The 25355-nt window shown below is 35.7% G+C and overlaps 1 protein-coding gene across 2 annotated transcripts in view; it reads left to right on the top strand.

Annotated features, from left to right (window-relative positions):
* Nucleotides 1–25355, top strand: part of LOC133638744 (homeobox protein aristaless-like 4) — a 57544-nt gene continuing 32189 nt past the window's right edge. The window contains exon 1 of one of the 2 annotated variants that reach the window (XM_062031663.1): nt 1–414. In XM_062031663.1, the coding sequence (XP_061887647.1) occupies nt 159–414 (256 nt within the window). In that variant the 5' untranslated portion in view covers nt 1–158. Of the gene's footprint in view, nt 454–25355 lie in introns of both variants that reach the window. The other variant, XM_062031652.1, reaches the window with a different exon arrangement.

Genomic DNA, 25355 nt, shown 5'->3' with positions numbered 1-25355 from the left:
TGTTTGCTCAAAGACCCACAACTTCTGAACGCTTTTTTTTTTATAAGCAAAAGCAGCTGCTGCGGGCCCATGTGTGTGTAAGGAGGGGTGTGTGTGTTGCAAAAGAGAGAGGGAGAAAGTTATTCACTTTTTTTTGGGGGGGGGGAAAGTTGAAAGCCATGAACGCCGAGACGTGCAGTGCATACAGCGACATGACCTCCATGGATGCGTTTTATAGCCCCTCTGCAGCACAGGGTCGGGACCACCAGGCGGACCACTTGAGGACTGAGACCAAATGCAAAGGTCACACGTACGGAGACAAGTCCCGGAGCCCCTTCCTGCAGGAGTGCCACACACTGGATGCTGGACAGGCCGCCTTCAGCAAATTCCACCTCTTCATGCACAGATCCCCCTGCAGGACACCTCCAGTGGAAGGTGAGGAGCGACACTCTGCAGACATCCTCTCCTGCTATGGTGAGTGGCCTTTATACCAGAAGAAATATTGAAAAGTGTAAAAAAAAAGAAGAAAAAGTATCCAAAATATGTCTGCGTCTTTCCCCATCATAATTAAATTTAATGCGACAATCATTACAAGTCCCATCATATTGAAATTAAATGAAAGAGCTTTTTTTTAGGTTTAACATAAAGGCCCACTGATAAGTGCAGTGAAAACATAGTTTTACTAAGTGGACAAACATATGCAATAATTTAATTTGAAATGCTGCAAAAATTACACTGATTAAAAGTCATGTAGAAAAAAAGAGATGGAGGATTAAATGTGGATTTAAATATGAAAATGTTTGCTTCGTTTATGCATCAAAATACTGTACATTGCTAAATAACTTTGATTTGTTACTTGCATTTTTCTACATAAATATACATGTGTGTTTTGGTTATTATATATAAAAAACTCTGAAAAAAATGGGAACAAATCTTTAAAAGTGGCAAGTTGATTTGTATTTATTTCAGAGTTTTGCAAGTAACATCCACATGTATATTTGTAGACACCATTCAGGGATAGTTCATGTCATATATTAAATTGATATTATTATTAAATGGATAAAGTAAGGTAAAACATTGTGTCACAATATGTTTGAATTGTGATGGTTTAGTTGAGTTTGGATATACTTTTATACATACAAGTATGCATCATTAAACATTCCCCCAAAAAAGGGAAGCAGGGCATATCCACCAGATTAGCACTTTTTTTAATAATTAAAGAATGGGATTTAAATATTTGAATAGTACATAGTAAAAAAAAAAAATACTAGTATTTCACAGCATTTAACAATATTATTTCACAAAAAAATATTGCAATCAAAATGTACTGTAACCTTACGACAAATTACTGTAAAAAACAATTACAGTACCCTTTTATTTCAAAGCATTTAACTTTACAATAAATTACTGTAGATTTGACTCTGAAAGTAATGCAATTATTAGTCCGTAATATTCTGTGAATTAACAATGAAAATGTGTACAGTGTAAGATTGTTGTAGATAACTAATGAAAAAACACATAAAGTGATAAATAAAAGTTGATGTAAGCATGGTGCAGTAATAGAGAAGTAGAGGATCAAAAACAATACATTAGTAAAAAAAAAATGAAAATAATAGAGAATAAATACTATTAAGTACAGAAATAAAATTGATACAAACAATAATACTTAGTGTTAGTGTTAATTAGTGTGTTTCTAATACTTGTATTTACCTTGTTTTCAGTTTTGGAATGCATGTACAGTATATTAAAAAAAGATGTAATACTTTCAGTCATACTTAGAATATACTTATAATGCATATTTGCCCTCTTTAAGCACTCAATGACACTGTGATGAAATTCTTAACATGTACTTTTTTTAGCACACATTCAGGCAGCACGGTAATAAAATACTAAAATGTACTGAAGGAAAACCTACCATAAAACACATCATCGGTTAAGATGGCTTCTTTAAATGCACATTTTTCCCAGCTGATGACACAATGACAGGTTTTGACGGATGCACGGGAAAAAAAGGCCAGCCTTAGGGAGACATACTGTATTTATATGTCATGCAAATGTAAATATGACACAACTTGACCTGTTATTGCCCGACAAGAACAGACAAATAATGAAATTAAAGGCACACGATGTACAATTAAAGATACACTCTGTGTAAGATTAGGGGCACGTCAATAAGAGAACTATGTACTGAAAATGTTTTGGTTTTTTCGCACTTTATACGTTATATGTATACACTGCACCTGTATGTATCACACATGCAACACTCAAAACTTAGTCTCTTTTTAATATTCTGCTTGTGCATTTGAGATATTGGAGTAATGGTAGTCGACTGGTTACAATAAATATCCCTTTCATTGGAGAAGCATTATCAAGTAGTTGGAAAAATGGGCCAGTATCGCCAATATCGATATTTTTTGGGTGATTTTATCTTTATTTTGTTCATGTTTACAGACAGAACCAAGATTTAAATTTTTTCCTATCAGAGTATGTATTTGTAAAGATTTTAACAGTTTATAAACACAGCAATGCCAAGGCAGTGTGACAGTAACAAAATTATAAAATTATTTTCCTTTTTTTTTTTTTTTAAATGCAATTGTTTGAACAAAATAAGGTTGATTTAGTGCAAAATAACTCAACAAAGGCATATACTACTATTGTTCTCAACAAAAAACTTATATTAGCAAAAATAATAATAATACATTTATTATATAAGGGGCCTTTCAAGGCATTCAAAGTCACTGTATAGTTCTGAAAAGCAGTTGTAAAATATTGCAATCATCCATCCATTTTCTACCGCTTGTCCCTTTTTCCGGGTCGCGGGGGGTGCTGGAGCCTATCTCAGCTGCATTCGGGCGGTAGGCGGGGTACACCCTGGACAAGTCGATCAAACAGTTAAAAATATAAGTGTAAATAAAAAAAATTAAAAAATTGCAATATTATTTAGAGACGATCCTTGGTATCGATACTATCAATATTGCAACGATCCGATACCAAGTACATGCTGCACCATTGTCGCCGATATAGATATTTTTAAGTGCGGATTTTGCCTTTTAGGTTGTTGATCATGTTTACATTGAGAACAAAAATATTTGCATCTAAAGACGTACTTGTAAAGATTTTAACACAAAATAAATGCAACAATGCAAAGGCAAAATAATACAAATAGTACATTATTTTAGTACATGCAATTGTTTTGAGCATTGCAAAGTCATCAAAATAACTCAACAAAGGCAACAACCACTGTTGTCTCTCGACAAAAAACACATTTAACAAACATGGTAATAATGTATTTATTTAGTAAGGTACCTTTCAAGGCACTCAGGCTTGCGGACGACACTTAAAAGCAGTTTTAAACAATTTAGAATCAAACAGTTCAAAATCAAATAAAAGAAACCCTGAAAAATAACGATCCGATTCTGACGCGATCCTTGGTATCGTAGAGAATGGATGGATGGATGGATATTGGAAACAATCCGATACCAAGTGCTGACTATATAGGGCCGGTATCACCGATATCAACATTTTGGTAGGTGCAACTTTACCTTTATTTTGTTGATCATGTTTACGATGACAACAAAAGTATTTTTTATCAAAATAACAAAACATAGTTTCAACAATAAAAAAGGCAAACAGTTCTTCCACTATTGTATAAAGTGTATCGTAATAAAGTACATTTAGTGCAAAATAACTCAACGAAGGCAACAATTACAATTGGCTCTGAATAAAAAACAAATGAGAGGGGAAAACATAATAATACATGTATTTACATTTATTTGATAAGACACCTTTATAGGTGCTTTTAAGCACTAAAAAACAGTTCTAAAAAAATAAATCCAATCAAAACAGTTAAAAATGTCAACAGAAAATAGCAATCCAATGCTGACACAATCCTTGGTATCGATATTATTGATACTGGGATGGATCCGCCCACCCTTTATTATCAAACATTATAAAAATGAGCAAGCGGCACACAGCAACTGTCATGAATTAATTTACCGTTGTCGTTTCTCACTTTTCCGACACATTTTTAATGTTTTTATACTCCATATCTGCTCTTGTGTAAGCTGTAAACAATCGATGAACACGAAGTATGAGGTGAAAGTCTGGCACGGAAAGGGGCTCAGGGGAGGATTCTGGCTCCTAAAGCGGCCCCCTCCACGTCTTTGTGATCCTCCAGAGACAACACGTTTCCTCGTTTGATGTGTCCGTGTCTCCCTTCAGCGTGTGACCTTTAGCTTCCTGTCTCATCTGTTTGGGGTGGAGGGCCGCTTCCCCCGCACGCACACACCAGAGAAAATCCATTTGTGATGTCAGCGCACAGCTTTTTGCAACACCCGGGCTCTAGTTTAATCATGCAAACATTCCCCATAAGGCATATTTCCTATTGTATTTTCAGCCATGTGGGATTATACACTAACAACATCTATATTCACGCAAGGACGACATTTCTTCTTGACGGACTCGGCAACACCCGGCTCTTCAGCGACATTGTTGAGTTTTTTAACACCAGACTGGGGGAAATGCATTTTTTTTAAAAAGGGTTATTTAATTTCCGACTGTTTGTGAGGCCATAAATGCGTCCTGACTGGTGACCAGAAGGCAAGGCAAAGGGACGGGGAGACGCTGTGTTTGTGTGTGTGAGAGAGACGCCGGCTTCTTGAGTGTGGGTCAGCTAACTTTGAATACATCCCAAAAATAGAAAGTTTATATATTTGTTTTATGTAAATTATATATATATACATATATGTAATGGATTGGATTTACAGTATAGAGTGCTTTTCTATCGACTAGATACTCAAAACGCTCACAGAGAAGTGAGAACACATTATATATATATATATATATATATATATATATATATATATATATATATATATATATATATATATACACATATATATATATATATATATATATATATATATATATATATATATATATATATATATATATATATATATATACACATACGTATACATACTGTGTTTATAGGTGTATATATATATATACACATATACATATATATATGTATATATATATATATGTATATATATATATATATATATATATATACACACATAACACATACGTATACATACTGTGTTTATAGGTGTATATATATATATATATATATATATATATATATATATATATATATATATATATATATATATATATATATATATATATATATATATATATATTTACATTAAAGTATATTGGGGAAAAAATAATACATAAATATGTATATGTATGTATATATGAATATGTATATATGTACATATATACACATATGTGTGTATATATATATATATATATATATATATATATATATATATATATATATATATATATATATATATATATATATATATATATATATATATATATATATATATACTTTTATACATATATGTGTATATATATATATATATACTTTTATACATATATGTGTATATATATATATATATATATATATATATATATATATATATATATATATATATATATATATATATATATACATATATACATATGTATGTATACATATATGTATATGTATACATACTGTATATATAGGTATATATATATTTACATTTAAGGTTACAAAAAATGTAATAATACATATATATATGTATGTATATATGTACATATGTATATGTATATATATACATATATACACATATATACGTGTGTGTATATATACATACATGTGTGTATATATATATATATATATATATATATATATATATATATATATATATATATATATATATATATATATATATATATATATATATATATACACCCACACACACATATTTACCATCATAAAACCTTTTATTAACTATTTTTATGAGCTATACTTAACATTCCTAACTGTCATACAAACATAACAAAAATGTAAAAACTCTGGAACTTTCAGGCGTAACTGCAATGAAAATTGTATCATGCAAAGATTGAAGAAGCCACAGCTAAAACAAAATCCAAAGAAAAAGCAAAGTAAACAAGTCAAGCATTTAATGCTCACTAAACTGAAGTCTTGTGAGGTACGCTGTTGTCTCACATGACATTGTGCATGATAGCAGTTTAAACCATTGAACGTATTTGGTACGACAACATTTTGTCACAGCATCGTCTCGGGCCGTTACAAACATACCTGTCAACATTTGCTTTTGAAAATAAGGGAACATTTACGGAAAAAAATAAAAACTACTGATCTTTTCACAATAATTTCCCCCTGCAGTCGAAGGTTGTGATTTCCTAAGGTCGTTGGTACAAACTTGCATTGTAGAATTCACCTTGACAGTTGTTTTTTTAATGAAAATTAAAATACGGGAAATTTACATGAAAGGTGGGCGAAATATAAGACGTCCAGGGGGAGAACGGGGTTGACAGGCAGGGGCGTAGCGCCAAATTCTGGGCCCCCATACACAAGACTCCTATAGGGCCCCCCCCCATCCCAAACCCAATGTTGCCACCCTATACACACACACTTAGTATGTTTCCATGTAGTAAGAAACTCATTATTGCATGGATGTTTTTAGTCGAAACTTGCTTTTTAAAACACGTGTAGAAACCTTAATCAGGTTTTGGACTATTTAAAGATTGTATCAACAAATCTAAATAAACCCCCTTTAATAATTTAGTTGTGTTTTGAAAAAAAAAAATTTTTTTAACAAAAAAAGCCAAAAATGTCATTTTAAAGTGGTCAAAATATGAATTTGAATAATAAACTAAATAAAATAAATGAAATAAATAATAAATAAATACATACATACATAATAAATAAATAATAAATAAATAATAAATAAATAATAAATAAATAATAAATAAATAATAAATAAATAATAAAATAAAATAATAAACCTTTCATTGTTCACTTAATGATTATAAATCTGTCATGTTTTCCTTTACTTCAGAGTATAAAGTAGAGATTAGCTGATACACATATAGGATTATCATCAGTGGATAATGCCAATCATAATAATACATCTTAATTATTACTGGGAGTATGTCTCGCTCTGTCTTTAAAAACTAGTGATGTTTCTAACTTTAATCGAGGGTCTTTGAACGCACCACAATTATGTACAATTAGATGCAAAAGTGATGACGTTACGACGTCTGTGTTGAGTGAAGTGTTGTATTTTTTACCATTTTGTATTTTTGATAGAAGGTATAGATAGTCTTCATTTGATTCAAGCAACCTTATTTTATAACTTTTACAGCTATATTGATTTTATGATAACATGTATGACATATTTCATAAATTAAGTACATAAATAATAATACAAAATAAATAATAAATCATAATCTAAGTAACATCAAACAAATCTTCAAACTTTACAAAAGCGGAAGTTTTTTAAATTCAAGTTAAAATACGGGAAATGTACGTGAAAGCAGGGCAAAATACTGGAATTTCTCGGGAAAAGCGAGGAATAGGGTAAGCATCTGCACTCCAGACAGCCCTGGTTGAAAGAGCTTAAAGTTCAAGTAAATATGTAACTCCTTCATATTTCTAACGGAGTATTTAGGACCCCCATCTTTACGCAGGTACGGTCGGTCCATTCGGTCGTCCTGCCTGCGAAGGCCGTCCGAGCTGATTGGTTGGAGCAGACCGTAATGGGAACCAGCCACACGGCCCAGACAACTGAGACACGCTTTAGCAGGTCCCTGACATGAGTGGAGGTGACAAGGACTCAAGATCGTTTTACCGTTTTCTTTCAGCTTTGGCAGGCCAATTTGCATTAGGGCCCGCTTTGCACGGCCCGGTGAGAGCAGCAGGGCAAGAAGCAGTCCAGAACTTCCTCTGCTCTTCATGTCTCTAGCTCATATTTAGTTTAAAATAACAACAACAGCCCTGACTCATGTTGTGTAATTGTTGTGCCCAATTCAAATGTCTATAAATGTGTTTTTCAATAGGATATTTGTTATGGCGCTTTTGGACTGATCAAACACATTCTGCAACATGACGGATAAAACGGACACTTTAAATGATCATTTCACCAAAAAGGTCATCATTTTGGCTGTGTTAAAAACACATAATATTAGTAATTCTGGGCATTTCTTTTGGTATCTAACATCACCTGTGCATGTGCTTTTCGGATATATTTTACATGCATGTCAGGGTCCGCATACAAAAACATTTCCTTACATTGTCCCACCATAATTTAGAAGGATGCTGTACTAAATAGTACTATGATCTGTAGTATATATACATATACACATATACACATACACATACACATATATATATATATATATATATATATATATATACACTATATTGTCAAAAGTATTTGGCCACCGGCCTTGACTCACATATGAACTTGAAGTGCCATCCCATTCCTAACCCATAGGGTTCAATATGATGTCGGTCCACCTTTTGCTGCTATTACAGCTTCAACTCTTCTGGGAAGGCTGTCCACAAGGTTGCGGAGTGTGTTTATAGGAATTTTCCACCATTCTTCCAAAAGCGTATTGGTGAGGTCACACACTGATGTTGGTTGAGAAGGCCTGGCTCTCAGTCTGCGCTCTAATTCATCCCGAAGGTGTTCTATTGGATTCAGGTCAGGACTCTGTGCAGGCCAGTCAAGTTCATCCACACCAGACTCTGTCATCCATGTCTTTATGGACCTTGCTTTGTGCACTGGTGCACAGTCATGTTGAAAAAGGAAGGGGCCCGCTCCAAACTTTTCCCACAAGGTTGAGATCATGGAATTGTCCAAAAGTTTTTAGTATCCTGGAGCATTCAAGGTTCCTTTTGCTGGAACTAAGGGGCCAATCCCAACTCCTGAAAAACAACCCCACACCATAATTCCTCCTCCACCAAATTTCACACTCGGCACAATGCAGTCCAAAATGTACCGTTCTTCTGGCAACCTCCAAACCCAGACTCGTCCATCAGATTGCCAGATGGAAAAGCGTGATTCATCACTCCAGAGAACGCGTCTCCTCTGCTTTAGAGTCCAGTGGCGACGTGCTTTACACCACTGCATCCATGGAAACCCATTCCATGAAGCTCTCTCCGTACTGTACGTGGGCTAATCGGAAAGTCACATGAAGTTTGGAGCTCTGTAGCAACTGACTGTGCAGAAAGTCTGCGACCTCTTTGCACTATGCGCTTCAGCATCCGCTGACCCCTCTCTGTCAGTTTACGTGGTCTACCACTTTGTGGCTGAGTTGCTGTTGTTCCCAAACTCTTCACTTCTCTAATAATAAAGCCGACAGTTGACTTTGGAATATTCAGGAGCGAGGAAATTTCACGACTGGATTTGTTGCACAGGTGGGATCTTATGACAGTTCCACGCTGGAAATCACTGAGCTCCTGAGAGCGGCCCATTCTTTCACAAATGTTTGTAGAAACAGTCTCCATGCCTAAGTGCTTGATTTTATACACCTGTGGCCGGGCCAAGCGATTAGGACACCTGATTCTCATCATTTGAATGGGTGGCCAAATACTTCTGGCAATATAGTGTATATATAATTTGTTATTTTCTTTAAATACAGCACTTTCCACAGACAACGGCCAAAAAGGTTCTACAGGTGATGTTTTACAAGAGAAATACATTTTAAAAAAAGCTGAAAAACAGTTCCTGCTGTAAAATTGCACAATAAAGCCAACAGACTGTAAAATAAAAAGAAGCATAGCTTAAAACCATAAAAAAGACAACCTGCTTGAGTATCAAAACTAGTTTCAGTCAAGTTTTTTTTCTAAAATATTTTGTAATACGCCTTTAAACCTAAATTTGAGAATATGTCCCAAGTTTACCATCACAGTGGGGTTTGTGTGTATATACTACATTGAAAACTGAAAACTCTCTAATTTACAGTCTGCATTATTAGGCATAAACTACACACTTGTCGCGTAATCTTGTACACATTGAGCTGTAGGTTCGCGGGAACATAAACATACTGAAGAGATAATCAGATGTTGGGGAATGAGCATTTGTATCTTCTCTAAATCCCAAAACATGCCATGCTTTTACTTTGAAGCTAATTTTGCGCTGAACAGGAAGTCACTGAGTGGATATTTTAATGTTGTGTAACTTGACAGCAGTTGTGTTGTGCCGTTTGACGCTGTTTCGCGACAATAACAAAGTTATTACAATACTACAACACATGTTGCTATAAACAGAAATGGCTATAGTTCTAAAGGTTTGTGTCGACAATAGCTGTTGACCATGTATGTCCACATCAACTTAATCGGACAGTTTTAGTAATGAGAAGAACGCGATGAGTTGGTCGACATACATTTTAGTAATAAGAAAGAACATGGTGGACCGGAACTAGTAATACGTTTGTAATACGTTTTAAGTAATAAAGACGGAAATCAGAACTTAATGAGTTGGTCGACATCGATGGATTGTCAACATAAACATACCAATTCATCATAGGTCTCAAATGTTATGTTGACAAAAGCGGTCAACAATGTATGTCAACATCGACTTAGGCAGGCACTTTTTAGTAAAAAGAAAGCATTTTGGTGCAAGAGTTAATGAGTTGCTACACATGGACAGTTTGTCAACATAAACGGAACAATTTTTCATGGCGCTCAATTTATATTTTGACAAACATGGTTGTGTATTTTGATGTTGACTTAAGCAGGCACTGTTTTAGTAGTAACGTGGAGGACTGAGACTGGATTGACTGGTTGATATTGACCGGTTGTCGACATAAACGTGGCATTTCATCACAGGTCTCAAATTTAGTGTCGACAAAAACGGTCAACCATGTATGTTGCATCGACTTAAGCAGGCACTTTTTTGTAAAAATAAGAATGTGTTGAACCGGAACTTAATGAGTTGGTCGACATCGACGGGTTGTAAACATAAACAGACCGATTAATCCGAGGTCTTAATTTTTATGTTGACAAAAGCTGTTGACCATGTGTGCTAACATCAACTTCAGAAGGCACTTTTTAGTAATAAAAAGGCATGTTGCAAAGGGCGTTAATGAGTTGGTCCACATAAATTGGAAACATTTTTAATGGGTCTCAAATTTTATGTTGACGTCAACTTAAGAGGGCACGTTTTAGTAATAAGACAAACGTGGTAGACTTGGACTTGATGAGCTGATTGACATAAGTGATTTGTCAACATAAACAGATTGTTCTGAAATTGCATATCAACAAAGATGTATTTGTTAAGTTAAACAGTTAAAGTACCAATGATTGTCACACACACACTAGGTGTGGTGAAATTTGTCCTCTGCATTTGACCCATCCCCTTGTTCACCCCCTGGGAGGTGAGGGGAGCAGTGAGCAGCAGCGGTGCCGCGCCCGGGAATCATTTTTGGTGATTTAACCCCCAATTCCAACCCTTGATGCTGAGTGCCAAGCAGGGAGGGATGTTGAATTAAGCAGGAACTTTTTGGTAATAACGTGGTAGACTGGGGACTGTATGATTTGTCAACATAAATGGACCGGATCATCCTAAGTCTCAAATTTTATGTTGACAAAAGCGGTCGATCATGCGGGCACTTTTTAGTAATAAGAAAACATTAAGAGTTAATGAGGTAGTACTCATAGACCAGCGTTTCTCAAAGTGTGGGGCGCGCCCCACTGGTGGGGAATAGAGACATGACAGGTGGGGCGCGAGGAACGGGAGGAAATTTCACTTTTATTTTTTTATTATTATATTCTTTGATTTTTTTTTTTACTATGCTTTCATTTTCTATACACACTGGAAATCACTTTGTGATTCTGTCTGTGAAATCCGCTATATAGATAAATGTAAATTACTTATTTTTCCTGTATGCTTTACATTTCTAGGTAGGAGCGAAAGTTTGACAGACAGCAACAGTAACTAATGGGGGCGGGGCTAAGCGGAAGCTTTGTGAATGGCGAGTCACTGTGTGAGGATTTGCTGTTTTGCAAATACTTAAAAAATAGAGCCACTGCTGATGAGCTGTTCAAGATAATGGACAGTTTCCTCAAAGAACACGACCTTAAATGGGAAAACTGTGTGGGCTTTTGCTCTGATGGCGCGCATGGCAAAGTCAAGAAACGGGCTGCAGGCTCTAATAAAGAGGGTTGCGCCAAATGCGCATTGGACACAATGTGTCATTCACCGGGAAACACTCGCGTCAAGGCAGCTCAGCCCCGAATTCAATGAGGTTTTAACAGTGGCAGTGTCAAGCCTGCAACCCCGATTTGAAAAGCTGTGCAGTGCAAAACAGGCTCATTGCAGCCACTAATGCTGGAGTACTGTAAAAGTCATGTTCACTTGCCCTGTCCTCCTTTTTTTGGCAAAGATTGCAAGTGGCACTTTTATTTTCATTTATTATTGAACTTGATGCAAGTTATTTGATTTATTATTGAACTTGATGCAAGTTATAACACTTTTTTTGATTTATTATTGAACTTGATGCACGTTATAACACTTTTGTTTTATTTATTATTGAACTTGATGCAAGTTATAACACTTTTATTTGATTTATTATTGAACTTGATGCAAGTTATAACACTTTTTTTGATTTATTATTGAACTTGATGCAAGTTATAACACTTGTTTTATTTATTATTGAACTTGATGCAAGTTATAACACTTTTGTTTTATTTATTATTGAACTTGATGCAAGTTATTTGATTTATTATTGAACTTGATGCAAGTTATAACACTTTTATTTGATTTATTATTGAACTTGATGCAAGTTATAACACTTTTTTTGATTTATTATTGAACTTGATGCAAGTTATAACACTTTTTTTGATTTATTATTGAACTTGATGCAAGTTATAACACTTTTTTTGATTTATTATTGAACTTGATGCAAGTTGTAACACTTTTGTTTTATTTATTATTGAATTGATGCAAGTTATTTTATTTGATATTGAACTTGATGCAAGTTATACCACAGCTGCACAGTTATTTTATTTATTATTGAACTTGATTTTATTTTATGTTATTGAGTTTGAATGTATAAAACTTGATGTTACTTGATGTTCGATAAATTTGAAAATGTTAAGCTTGGCATTAGCGTTCTGTTGGGGCGATGGGGGCAGGTGGGGCTTGAAAACTCCCCCTTGTCCAAAGTGGGGGATGACAAAAAAAGTTTGAGAACCACTGTCATAGACGGTTTGTCAACATAAACAAAACAATTTTTCCGCGGTCTCAAATTATATGTCGGCAAAAGCGGCATGTAAGTCGATATCAACATAAGCGGGCAATTTTTTTTTTAGAAAGCACGTTGGATTGGGCGTTAATGAGTTGGTCTACATAGGTGGAAAGATTGTTCATGGGTTTCAAATTTTACGTTGACATCAAATTAAGAAGGCACGTTTTAGTAATAAGTCAAACGTGGTGGATTTAGACTTGTTTGACATAGACGGTTTGTTGACATGAACAGACTGATTGTTCTTGAATTGAATTAGGCAGGAACTTTTTAGTAAAAACGTGGTGGACTGGGACCGTATGGATCGTCAACATAAACAAACCGATTCAGTCTAGGTCTCAAATTTTATGTCGACAAAAACAGTCAACCATGTACAGTATGTCAACATCGACATAGGCGAGCACTTTTTATTAATAAAAAGTCCTCATAGACGGTTTGTCAACATAAACGATTTTTCATAGGTCTCAAATTTTTTGTCGACCATAGGCGGTCGGCCATGTATATCAACATCAACATGGGCGAGCACTTTTTATTAATAAGAAGGCACGTTGCCCCGAGAGTTAATGAGTTGGTCCTCATAGACGGTTTGTCAACATAAACGGAAATTTTTTACATAGGTCTCAAATTTTATGTCGACCAAAGCCGTCGACCATGTATGTTGACGTCGACTTAAGTGGGTACTTTTTAATAACAAACTTCTTAAGCGTGTTGGAATGAGTGTTATTGAATTGGTCTACATAGGTGGAAAGACTTTTCATGGGTCTCAAAGGTTGTGTTGACATCGACTTAAGAGGGCACGTTTTTGTAATAAGACAAACGTGGTGGACTTAAGACGGTTTGTTGACATGAACAGACTGATTGTTCTTAAATTGAATTAGGCAGAAACTTTTTAGTAAAAACGTGGTGGACTGGGACCGTATGGATCGTCAACATAAACAAATCGATTCAGTCTAGGTCTCAAATTTTATGTCGACAAAAACAGTCGACCATGTATGTCAACATCGACATAGGCGAGCACTTTTTATTAATAAGAAGGCACGTTGGACCGAGCGTTAACGAGTTGGTTCACATAGACGGTTTGTCAACATAATAATACATTTTTTTTTCAAGGTCTTAAATTATATTTCCACAAAGCGGTCAGCCATGTATGTTGACGTCAACCTAAGCGGGCAATATTTAGTAATAAGCGTCTTAAGCACGTTGGAATGAGCGTTAATGAGTTGGTCTACATAGGTACAAAGATTTTTCATAGGTCTCAAACTTTATGTTGACATTGACTTAAGAGGGCACATTTTAGTAAAAAGGCAAACATGGCGGTCTTGATGATGTTTTGTCGACATAAACAGACTGATTGTACCTAAATTGAAATAAGCTGAAACGTTTCAGGAATATTGTGGTGGACTGGGGCCGTACGAATTGTCAACATAATCGGACCGATTCATCCGAGGTCTGAAATTTTGTGTTGACAAATGCGGTTGACCATGAATGTTGACATCGACATAAGCGGGCACTTTTTATTGCTAAGAATAAAAATAATCGATAATTAGTCCTCATAGGTGGTTTTGTCAACATTAATGGAAATATTTTTCCTGGGTCTCAAATTATATGTCGACAAAAGCGGTCGACCATGTATGTTGACGTCGAGTGGGCACTTATTAGTAACAAACGTGTTACGCGTGTTGGAATGAGCGTTAATGAGTTGGTCTACATAGGTGGAAAGATTTTTCATGGGTTTTAAATGTTGTGTTGATGTCGACTTAAGAGGGCACATTTTCGTAATAAGACACATGTGGTGGACTTAATGAGTGGATTGACATAGATGGTTTTTTGACATGAACAGAGTGATTGTTCTCAAACTGTGTGTCGACAAAAATGTCCGACAATGTATTGAACACCCAACTGCGCCCAAGACCCAACCTCCGGGCTGATGATTTTAGGTTGTCCTGAAGAATTTGGAGGTAATCCCCCTTTTGCATTGTCCCATTTACTCTCTGTAAAGCACCAGTTCCTGTCAGGTTCAAACACTGATGACATCTATTAATCAGACAAGAAGCAAGGAATCATGCAGAGACAGAGTTCAATTTAGCTCATGTGGAGAACGCATGGCGCTGCACCCTTAGTCACAGTCTCGCCCTACGCTCTAAATTTCAGCTCCTGCGTCCCTCTATTTATTCAGGAGTTCCACAGTCAACAACACTAAGGCCGCCTCTAAAAGGAGTGGTCACATATATTATGCAAAGCAGGTCCAGGACGCACAATACGTGACGGAATGTGCTGGGGGCTTTGTGATTTTGCCTTGTCCCCGCTTCGTCTGCGTGTTGTCGTCTTATCTTCGTTGAGGTCCTTGAAGTCTCTGCTTCGTTTGCGTGCTGTCATCTTATCTTCGTTGAGGTCGTTGAAGTCCCTGGCTGTTAGCGGGCTAAAACAAAGATAACATCTACGGCTGAGGCCAACCCCCAGACAAGAAGTCTTTGTCCTTGCACAGATTAGAAAAATCCAACTTGAGCACAATAGCTAAATAACTATAGCAATGGACTTTAAGCATACTAAAGTTAGTGTGATAATATATACATCAGTATTCTAACAGTTCCATTGACAGCAAAACAGGCCCAGAGCATAATATTACCACTACCATGCTTGACGGTAGGAATGGTGTTCTTGGGATTAAAGGCCTCACCTTTTCTCCTCCAAACCTCTTGCTGGGTATTGTGGCCAAACAGCTCAATTTTTGTTTCATCTGACATCACATGGACAAAGAAAAGACCTTCTGGAGGAAAGTTCTGTGGTCAGATGAAACAAACAGTAAATGGGACAAAGAAAAAGGAGGATTACCTCCCAATTCTTCAGGACAACTATAGAGGTTGCCCTCTAGTGGGTTCTTCGGACCACCACACACTGCCAGGAGAGCCCGGATTTCAGGGTACAACACTGTTTTATTTTCATAGAATAATGCAAGTCTTTTGCTTTCCAGCAACAAGTCTTTTCTGCGTCTGTGTCTCTCTCAGGCCAGCAGGCCACACCCCCCTCCACAACAACTGTTTTATTTAAATTATGGGGATTGGAGGAGAATTGGAGGGGATTGGAGACCTGCCGGACCAAATTATGGAATGGAAAAAGGCTCCAATTGCCAACATTTAGACCAGAGCCGATATTTGGCATTTTGACGTATATCGGTATCGGCCTATTTTCACCACAACAATATATATTCAGTATATATATCTTTGCCCAAAAAAATCAGTTTTTGTCCGTCTTTCCTGACGTCTTCTTGGTTCCGTTTTGTAAATGGGACAAAGAAAAAGGAGGATTACCTCCAAATTCTTCAGGACAACTGTAGAGTTTGCCCTCTAGTGGGTTCTTCGGACCACCACACACTGCCAGGAGGGCCTGGATTTCAGGGTACAACACTGTTTTATTTTCATAGAATAGTGCAAGTCTTTTTCTTTCCAGCAACAAGCCTTTTCTGCGTCTGTGTCTCTCTCAGGCCCGCAGGCCACGCCCCCCTCCACAACAACTGTTTTATTTAAATTCTGGGGATTGGAGGAGAATTGGAGGGGATTGGAGAACTGCCGGACCAAATTATGGAATGGAAAAAGGCTCCAATTGCCAACATTTAGACCAGAGCCGATATTTGGCATTTTGACGTATATCGGTATTGGCCTATTTTCACCACAACAATATATATTCAGTATATATATCTTTGCCCCAAAAAATCAGTTTTTGTCCGTCTTTCTTGACGTCTTCTTGGTTCCGTTTTGTAAATGGGAAAAAGAAAAAGGAGGATTACCTCCAAATTCTTCAGGACAACTGTAGAGTTTGCCCTCTAGTGGGTTCTTCGGACCACCACACACTGCCAGGAGAGCCTGGATTTCAGGGTACAACACTGTTTTATTTTCATAGAATAGTGCAAGTCTTTTTCTTTCCAGCAACAAGCCTTTTCTGCGTCTGTGTCTCTCTCAGGCCCGCAGGCCACGCCCCCCTCCACAACAACCTAAAATCATCAGCCCGGAGGTTGGGTCTTGGGCGCAGTTGGGTGTTCCAACAGGACAATGACCCCAAACACACGTCCAAAGTGGTACAGGAATGGCTAAATCAGGCTACAATTAAGGTGTTAGAATGGCCTTCCCAAAGTCCTGACTTAAACGTGTGGACAATGCTGAAGAAACAAGTCCATGTCAGAAAACCAACAAATTTAGCTGAACTGCACCAATTTTGAAAAGTGGAGTGGTCAAAAATTCAACCAGAAGCTTGCCAGAAGCTTGTGGATGGCTACCAAAAGCGCCTTATTGCAGTGAAACTTGCCAAGGGACATGTAAGCAAATATTAACATTGCTGTATGTATACTTTTGACCCAGCAGATTTGGTCACATTTTCAGTAGACCCGTAATAAATTCATAAAAGAACCAAACTTCATGAATGTTTTTTGTGACCAACAAGTATGTGCTCCAATCACTCTATCACAAAAAAAAATAAAGGTTGTAGAAAGTATTGGAAACTCAAGACAGCCATGACATTATGTTCTTTACAAGTGTATGTCAACTTTTGACCACGACTGTATGTTGACGTGGACTTTATCAGGTACATTTTAGTAACAAGAAGAACACAGTGCACTGGGACTCGATGAGCTTGTCGACATAGACGGGTAGTCGACATAAACGGGAGCAACTTGAGCAGGTCCCACTGTGCTCAAAGTGTCTTTGGGCGATTACTATTATTATTATGGAATATTGCGATTGTTTCACAGTGTGTGTGGGATGCACCAACCCAAAAAAATGTTCTCGCAGCCTCTTCACTCGCATGGAATGTTTTGCTGCAAACAGACCACAAAAAAACAGGAGATGAAGGATGTTGGTTTCTGCTCGAGCGCTTGGCAGCGGGACAAGGCCGAGGGCGGCTGTGTGCGAAGAAGGAAAAACGTGTTTGAGAAGTGATTTATCGGCCTTGGACTTCATGGATTATTTTCACAGTCCATAAACGTTACACAGCCTGCTGAGATAGATCATCTTTGCTCAGTCAGCATTTCAAAGTGAGCGTCTCGCATGGTCGTCAATAGTAAAAATAGTGCTACTAATAATAAGAGCATTGAGCTGATGATCTGTCTGCAAGACACTTGGATTATTAGTAATGAGGATGCGTGCACAGATCGTTTAGAAACATTTTCCGGGTGCAACCCTGCAGGTCGGCTGCGTGTTCCTTTAATGTACGGCAGCTGCTGGTCTCCTCACTTGTCAACGTCCACCTGCATCTACCCAGTGAAGCTCCTTGTTCCTCACGATCCTTTTGTTTCCCAGACCGTAAAACAACTCCCAGAAGATGAACAAATGCATTCTTTCCTTGCACATTTACTGTCCTGGAAGGCTGGTGAAATGTTCCAACTTGCGTTTGTAGTTTCAATCCTGGTATGAGTCCTGATTTTTTTTTTCTACATAAAAAACTGTGTTTTATGAAAACACTGCTTTTATAAAAAAATCCACTTTGAAATAACATTGTGTGTTTGCCATGTAAGAAATATTTATCTGACAAAAAGGGCATTAAACAAAAACAAAAGACCGGACGAAAACCAAACTGTATAAAAAACCAAATAAATTTTTCCACTAAGAAATAATGTGAGGTGTGTTATATTTATATAGCGACTTTACATTTTGAATGACTCTACATTGAGAAACCCATTATCTACATTGTCTTGCCCAAGGACAGTGACTAGAATGGAGAAAGCTGGATTCGAACTAGTAATCCGCATGTTTCTGGCCAGCCGCTCTACCATATTGCCTGCTCAGTGGCCTTGTGGTTAGAGTGTCCACCCTGAGATCGGTAGGTCGTGAGTTCAAACCCCGGCCGAGTCATACCAAAGACTATAAAAATGGGACCCATTACCTCCCTGCTTGGCACTCCGCATCAAAGGGTTGGAATTGGAAGTTAAATCACCAAAATGATTCCCGAGCGCGGCCACCGCTGCTGCTCACTGCTCCCCTCACCTCCCAGGGGGTGGAACAAGGGGATGGGTCAAATGCAGAGAATAATTTCACCACACCTAGTGTGTGTGTGTGTGTGTGTGACTATCAGTGGTACTTTAACTTTATATGAGTCACGGCATGTCAATTCCAAATTAATAACACACAATATGTTTTTATGGAGCATAAATACAGTTTTACACATGAAATACAAAAAAATTATGGATGAATCCACTTTTTCCTTTATTTCAGACACTTGATGGCAAAAGGCCACGGCACATTCTACAAATTCTATATAGATCAAAAAAATACATTAAAAAAGTGAAATAAAAGAGAAAACAGGTAAAAGTAACTAGAAAAAGTGGCAAAGTTGACTCTAATAAAACAAAGTTGTTTTTTCTTTAAAGCTGTAATAGCTCAAAAAATAATGTTGAATCAAAATCAATGTTATTATGAAATATTGACTCATTCAAGGCTCCAATTACTTCACATTAAACATTCCACTTTCAAATAGTTTTAGGGGAAAGTATTAAATATATCATGTGTTTGCCATGTTATAAATATTCATCTGACAAAAAGGGCATAAAACAAAAAAAACATGAAAATACAATACAGATTTTTTAATCGACAGATAGATCTGAAGTTGAAGCAGTGATTATCAAATGATGGTACGCTCGTCTTATGGAAGTCTGTAAATATGGACTGTATATGGAGTATCATTGTTGATGATGTTTGTGCAGGGTGTGAAAATAATAATAGATAGATTAAAATCAATGTTGTTATGAAATATTGACTTTTTAAATCAAAGCCCGCACATGACCTTTAGAGCTCTGTTGCTAACTAACAAACTGACTGCAAATACATATCCTCCTGGTGGAAGTAAAAAAAAGCATGGACCTAACAGAAGACTAGACCAGTATTGTGGCCACTGATTGGCTCAGCCTCAGACAGCATTACTATAATGGATTAAAATAGTGCAAATGTGCTAATTAATGTCTGGAGGGCTCTTTTAATGGTAAAACCCATATTTAGAAGGTTGTAGAGAGGTTTTTAAGCTCTAACTATGAAAATATTAAATTCCTAGTTAATGATTCCTACTTCACAGAAATTACTTTATCACGGTCATGCAGGGAACCAATTGAGGGACAACTGTTTATGACCATGTCCTGTGCTTTATCTTTGTAGTAATGTACAATGCAGTTAAAATGGGCATATTTCAGACTTAGTTGTAAATGGTGATTAATCATGATTAATTCATTTGTAAACTGTGATTAAGCAGATTAAAAAGTGTAATCGTTTGACAGCCCCTAATCATGTTGTGATCATAATGTCCGTTTCTGGCTTATTTATTCTTTCAAATTTGACATAAAAAATGTACTGCGTGCAATTGCATATCTTCAAAACTTTAATATCATCCGATCAAGCATTGTTTTGCTTATCAATTATTGCTTGTCACACCTAGACTTGCAATTTCAAAGCAAGTGATCCATAAATCTGTTATTTGAAAATATAATAACTAAACAATCATCTAAGCCAATTGTGTAACGAGGTTATTATACGTTTATATTAATATATTCACTTTTAAAAGCAGGGGCAGCCATAACTGCAATGTGGCCCTTCAAAAAAAATCTGATCTAATGAAAGTAATTAACAGCATACTGGCGCCATCCTTTAATCAGCTGGTTTACCAGCATTGTTTACTTCTTTTGTTCGTTATTGTAAACAAGCTTGCAAAGTAATACAGGAAATGCAGAAGTACCCAAAAGAAAAATTTTCTTAATGCTTTGTTGAGTAAAAAGACGTTTAATTTCCTCACAAATCAAGAACATGATTCTCAACTGCTGTTTGTTTAAAAAGTGTTTTTAAAACTCCCCTAGAAATTGCATAAAAGTTTGTATCAGAAAACAACAGCAGTATGTGGCTGTAAATCTCAAGATTATTGTGTAATTTGGATATTAGGGGACATTGGAGTCCTGCATGCATGCTAGTTCCAGCTCATTGAGTACCTAATAAAAATAGAATTCCAAATATCAAAATATTGAAAAAAATTATAGCACTCGCAACTTTCTTTGGCCCCATGGTGGATTACATTGCAGTTGTATTCAATAACAAAAGAGTACAGAGTGAGTCATCAATATGTGGGATTCTTTGTTTGGGTACGAGTCTGCAAAATGATGCGTTGGAAGACGGACTATTTTGCTAGAAGCAATTTTTGGCCGTACAATAACCAAGACAGTATAAGCAAAACACTCATGTATTGCAGTACACTGTATTTTCCTACATCTTTGCAGCTTAAAGTCATACAATGAAAATGTTTGAACAGTGATCATGCATCACAAGGACTAAAGATGATAATGTCCCGAAGGTCAGTTGGTGCGAGTCACCTACAACCAAGAGCCTGCATGAACACACACGTTAGTAAGAGTCACTAAGTTGTACTTCTTTTTAGGCATACAGAAAAATGAAAGAATGCAGTGACAACACTTTAATCATTTTTTTCATTGAAGATGCTAAAGTAAGTCATTATTAATGCTCTCAGATTATCCAATCAGATTAATCACAATTGTGATTTTTACAATTATTTGCAGTAAATTATTTGTTTGCATGAATTAATTCAGCTCTAAAAAAAGACCCCAATATTTCGATTTTATCTTTGAAATTTTTTTAAATGCTTTACATGAATGCATGTCATTCTTTGGCTCAAAGCTTGGTAAAAATTATTATCCTGAGTACAGTCGGGGTTTATTTTGAAGTGAAATTTCTTTCCTCACCCATATTTGCATTGACCTGATCACTGACCGTATAAGAACTTTCAGGAGCATGTGTGGACAAAATCCATTTTGTGATTAATCTGTGTTTATACATGATTAATCATTTTGTGTGATTAATCGCATGGGTTAATGCAAGGGTGTCCAAACGTTTCCTACCAAGGGTCGCATATTCAAAAAGTCCAAGCATAAGAGGGCCATTTGAATATTGTTTTATTTTGTAAAAAAAAATAATCAGAAAACAGACATGACAGCACTAGTGTCCAAAATGCGGCCTGGGGCCCATCCAAAAATAATATTACAAACAAAAAACATAAAAAAGTGTAATAAAAAAGCATACATGTGAAATGTAATGAGAAAAAGTTGCAATGTTGACTCTAATAAAACAAAGTTGCCATGCAGGCTGTTTTTTTTTCTCTTTAAAGTTGTCGTCGTTGCTCAAAATATAATAATGAATCAAAATCAAGGTTGTTATGAATTATTGACCTATTGAAGGTTCCAATTACTTCACATCATATATTCCCCTATTTTTTTGAGGCAAATACTGCATATTTTGTGTGTTTGCCATATGAAAACAAAACTTTCTATGACAAAAAGGGGATAAAAAAACAAGTAAAAAATGTAATCCACAGACAGATCTGAAGTTGCTCTCAAGATTTAAGCGTTGAAAGTTAAAAAAAATAATAATAATAAATTATGACTTATTTTAAACACTTTTATGAGTGGGGCCATTTTGGATTCTTGAGAATTTTAGCGGGTTTTTTTTAAACTGTCCATCTATACATCCAATTTCTACCACTTGTCCCTCTCGAGGTCACGGGGAGGATGGAGACTATCCCAGCTGCACTCTGGCGGGAGGCGGGGTACACCCTGGACAAGTCACCACCTCATCGCAGGGCCAACACAGCTAGACAACATTTACACTCACATTTATACACTAGTCATTTTTCCAAAATATAATAATGACTGTAAAACAGTCATTATGTAAAAACAGTAATCACTGTTTTATTAACCTATTTAAGACTCCGACTACTTCAATCCATTTTGACATTTTTGGGGGGGGAAATATTGCTTAATTTGGGCTTTTGCCATAAAAAAACTGACTTTTCTTTACTAAAAAGGGGGGCTGGGAATACTTTATATCAGGGGTCCCCAAAACTTTTTGACTCGGGGTCCGCATTGGGTTAAAAAAATTTAAATTAACAGGGGTGTGGGAAAAAATCGATTCGAATTCGAATCGCGATTCTCACGTTGTGCGATTCAGAATCGATTCTCATTTTTAAAAAATCGATTTTTATTTTTTTTAAATTTTCTAATTTTTATTTTTTTATTTTATTTAAATTAATCAATCCAACAAAACAATACACAGCAATACCATAACAATGCAATCCAATTCCAAAACCAAACCCGACCCAGCAACACTCAGAACTGCAATAAACAGAGCAATTGAGAGGAGACACAAACACAACACAGAGCAAACCAAAAGTAGTGAAACAAAAATGAATATTATCAACAACAGTATCAATATTAGTTACAATTTCAACATAGCAGTGATTAAAAATCCCTCATTGACATTATCATTAGACATTTATAAAAAAAATTTAAAAAAGAACAATAGTGTCACAGTGGCTTACACTTGCATCGCATCTCATAAACTTGACAACACACTGTGTCCAATATTTTCACAAAGATAAAATAAGTCATATTTTTGGTTCATTTAATAGTTAAAACAAATTTACATTATTGCAATCAGTTGATAAAACATTGTCCTTTACAATTATAAAAGCTTTTTACAAAAATCTACTACTCTGCTTGCATGTCAGCAGACTGGGGTAGATCCTGCTGAAATCCTATGTATTGAATGAATAGAGAATCCTTTTGAATCTTGGCAAAAATCTTAGCCACACGATATCAAATGTAATAGGAAAATGAATTCATACTGACCAAACTGGCTTCATGGAAGGTCGACAATCTTCAGACAATACAAGGAAATTGTTTAATGTTATTTACTATGCTAGAAGTCTCCCTTATCCCACAGCAGTTTGTACTGTTGATGCGGAGAAGGCATTCCACCGCATAAACTGGTCATTTATGTTTTGCACATTACGTAAATTTGGATTTGTAGATAATTTTATACAATGGATTAAGATGCTTAATACAAGGCCCATGGCATCAGTCAAAACCAATAATCATATTTCAGAACCGTTTTCGTTAAAAAGAGGCGTAAAACAGGGATGTCCTGCATCTGGATTATTATTCAATTTGGTTATTGAACCCTTAACTGCAAAAATAAGAAGTGAAAATAATATTCATGTTATAAAAATTGGCTCTCAGTATAATAAGCTATCGATGTATTGTGACGACATAGTTCTCTACCTGTCACATGTTAACTCCTCTCTACACTACATCAATAATGTCATCACTGAATATGGCTGTTTATCAGGGTATAAAGTCAATTTGGACAAATGTGAAATATTACCACTTAACACTGCAAGAAATCACAAGTTCAGAACTCCAAAATTGGGTTTGGTTTTGAAATTGTATTGCATTATTATGGTATTGTTGTGTATTGTTTTCATTTTTAAAAAAAAATTTGAAAAAAAAAAAATTGTTTTTGAATCGAGAATTGTGTTGAATTGAAAAAAAAAATTGATTTTGAATCGAATCGTGACCCCAAGAATCGATTCTGAATCGAATCGTGGGACACCCAAAGACTCCCAGCCCTAATATATATATATATGTATATAAATATATACATATATATATATATATATATATATATATATATATATATATATATATATATATATATATATATATATATATATATATATACATATATATATACATATACATATATATATACATATATATATATATATATATATATATATATATATATATATATATATATATATATATATATATATATATATATATATATATATATATATATATATATATATATATATATATATATGTGTGTGTGTGTGTGTGTGTATATATACAAATACACATTGTCTTTATAATCCGTTTTGTCATTTGATGTTCATCAACATTTAACATTGTCACGCTATCGATGGGAAAATTCATTTTTAGACAATATGATTTGCCTGAGCGACTAGGAGACACCAAGAGTGTAAAAAAATGGGTTAGAAAGGAAAGATTAAAAAAAAATAAATAAATAAATACATTTTTTTAATTGGGACTTCCTGTGGGCCGGATTTTGGATGCTGGGGGGCCGGATCCGGCCCGTGGGCCGTAGTTTGGGGACCCCTGCTTTATATCTATAGATAGATCTGACGTTGATCTAGAGATTTAAGGGATGGAAAAAAAAGGAAATTAAATATGACTTACTTTTTTAAATGTCATGACTGAGAGAGACCCTTCCGGGTCCCCGGGGCCAAACTTGAGGATAGCCCTATTGGTAAAAATAAATCAATATATTGTATTGGTTTTGAAAGTGAAAAAATATCAAAATGGGCCTCACATGCTGTGATTTTTCAGTGTGTGGCCCTCAATGGCAAAGGTTTGGACACCCATG

Source organism: Entelurus aequoreus, linkage group LG02, assembly GCF_033978785.1.
Source record: "Entelurus aequoreus isolate RoL-2023_Sb linkage group LG02, RoL_Eaeq_v1.1, whole genome shotgun sequence".
Lineage (NCBI taxonomy): Eukaryota > Metazoa > Chordata > Actinopteri > Syngnathiformes > Syngnathidae > Entelurus > Entelurus aequoreus.
Note: the sequence above shows the minus strand (reverse complement) of the source record. Positions and strands in the feature narration are given on the sequence as shown.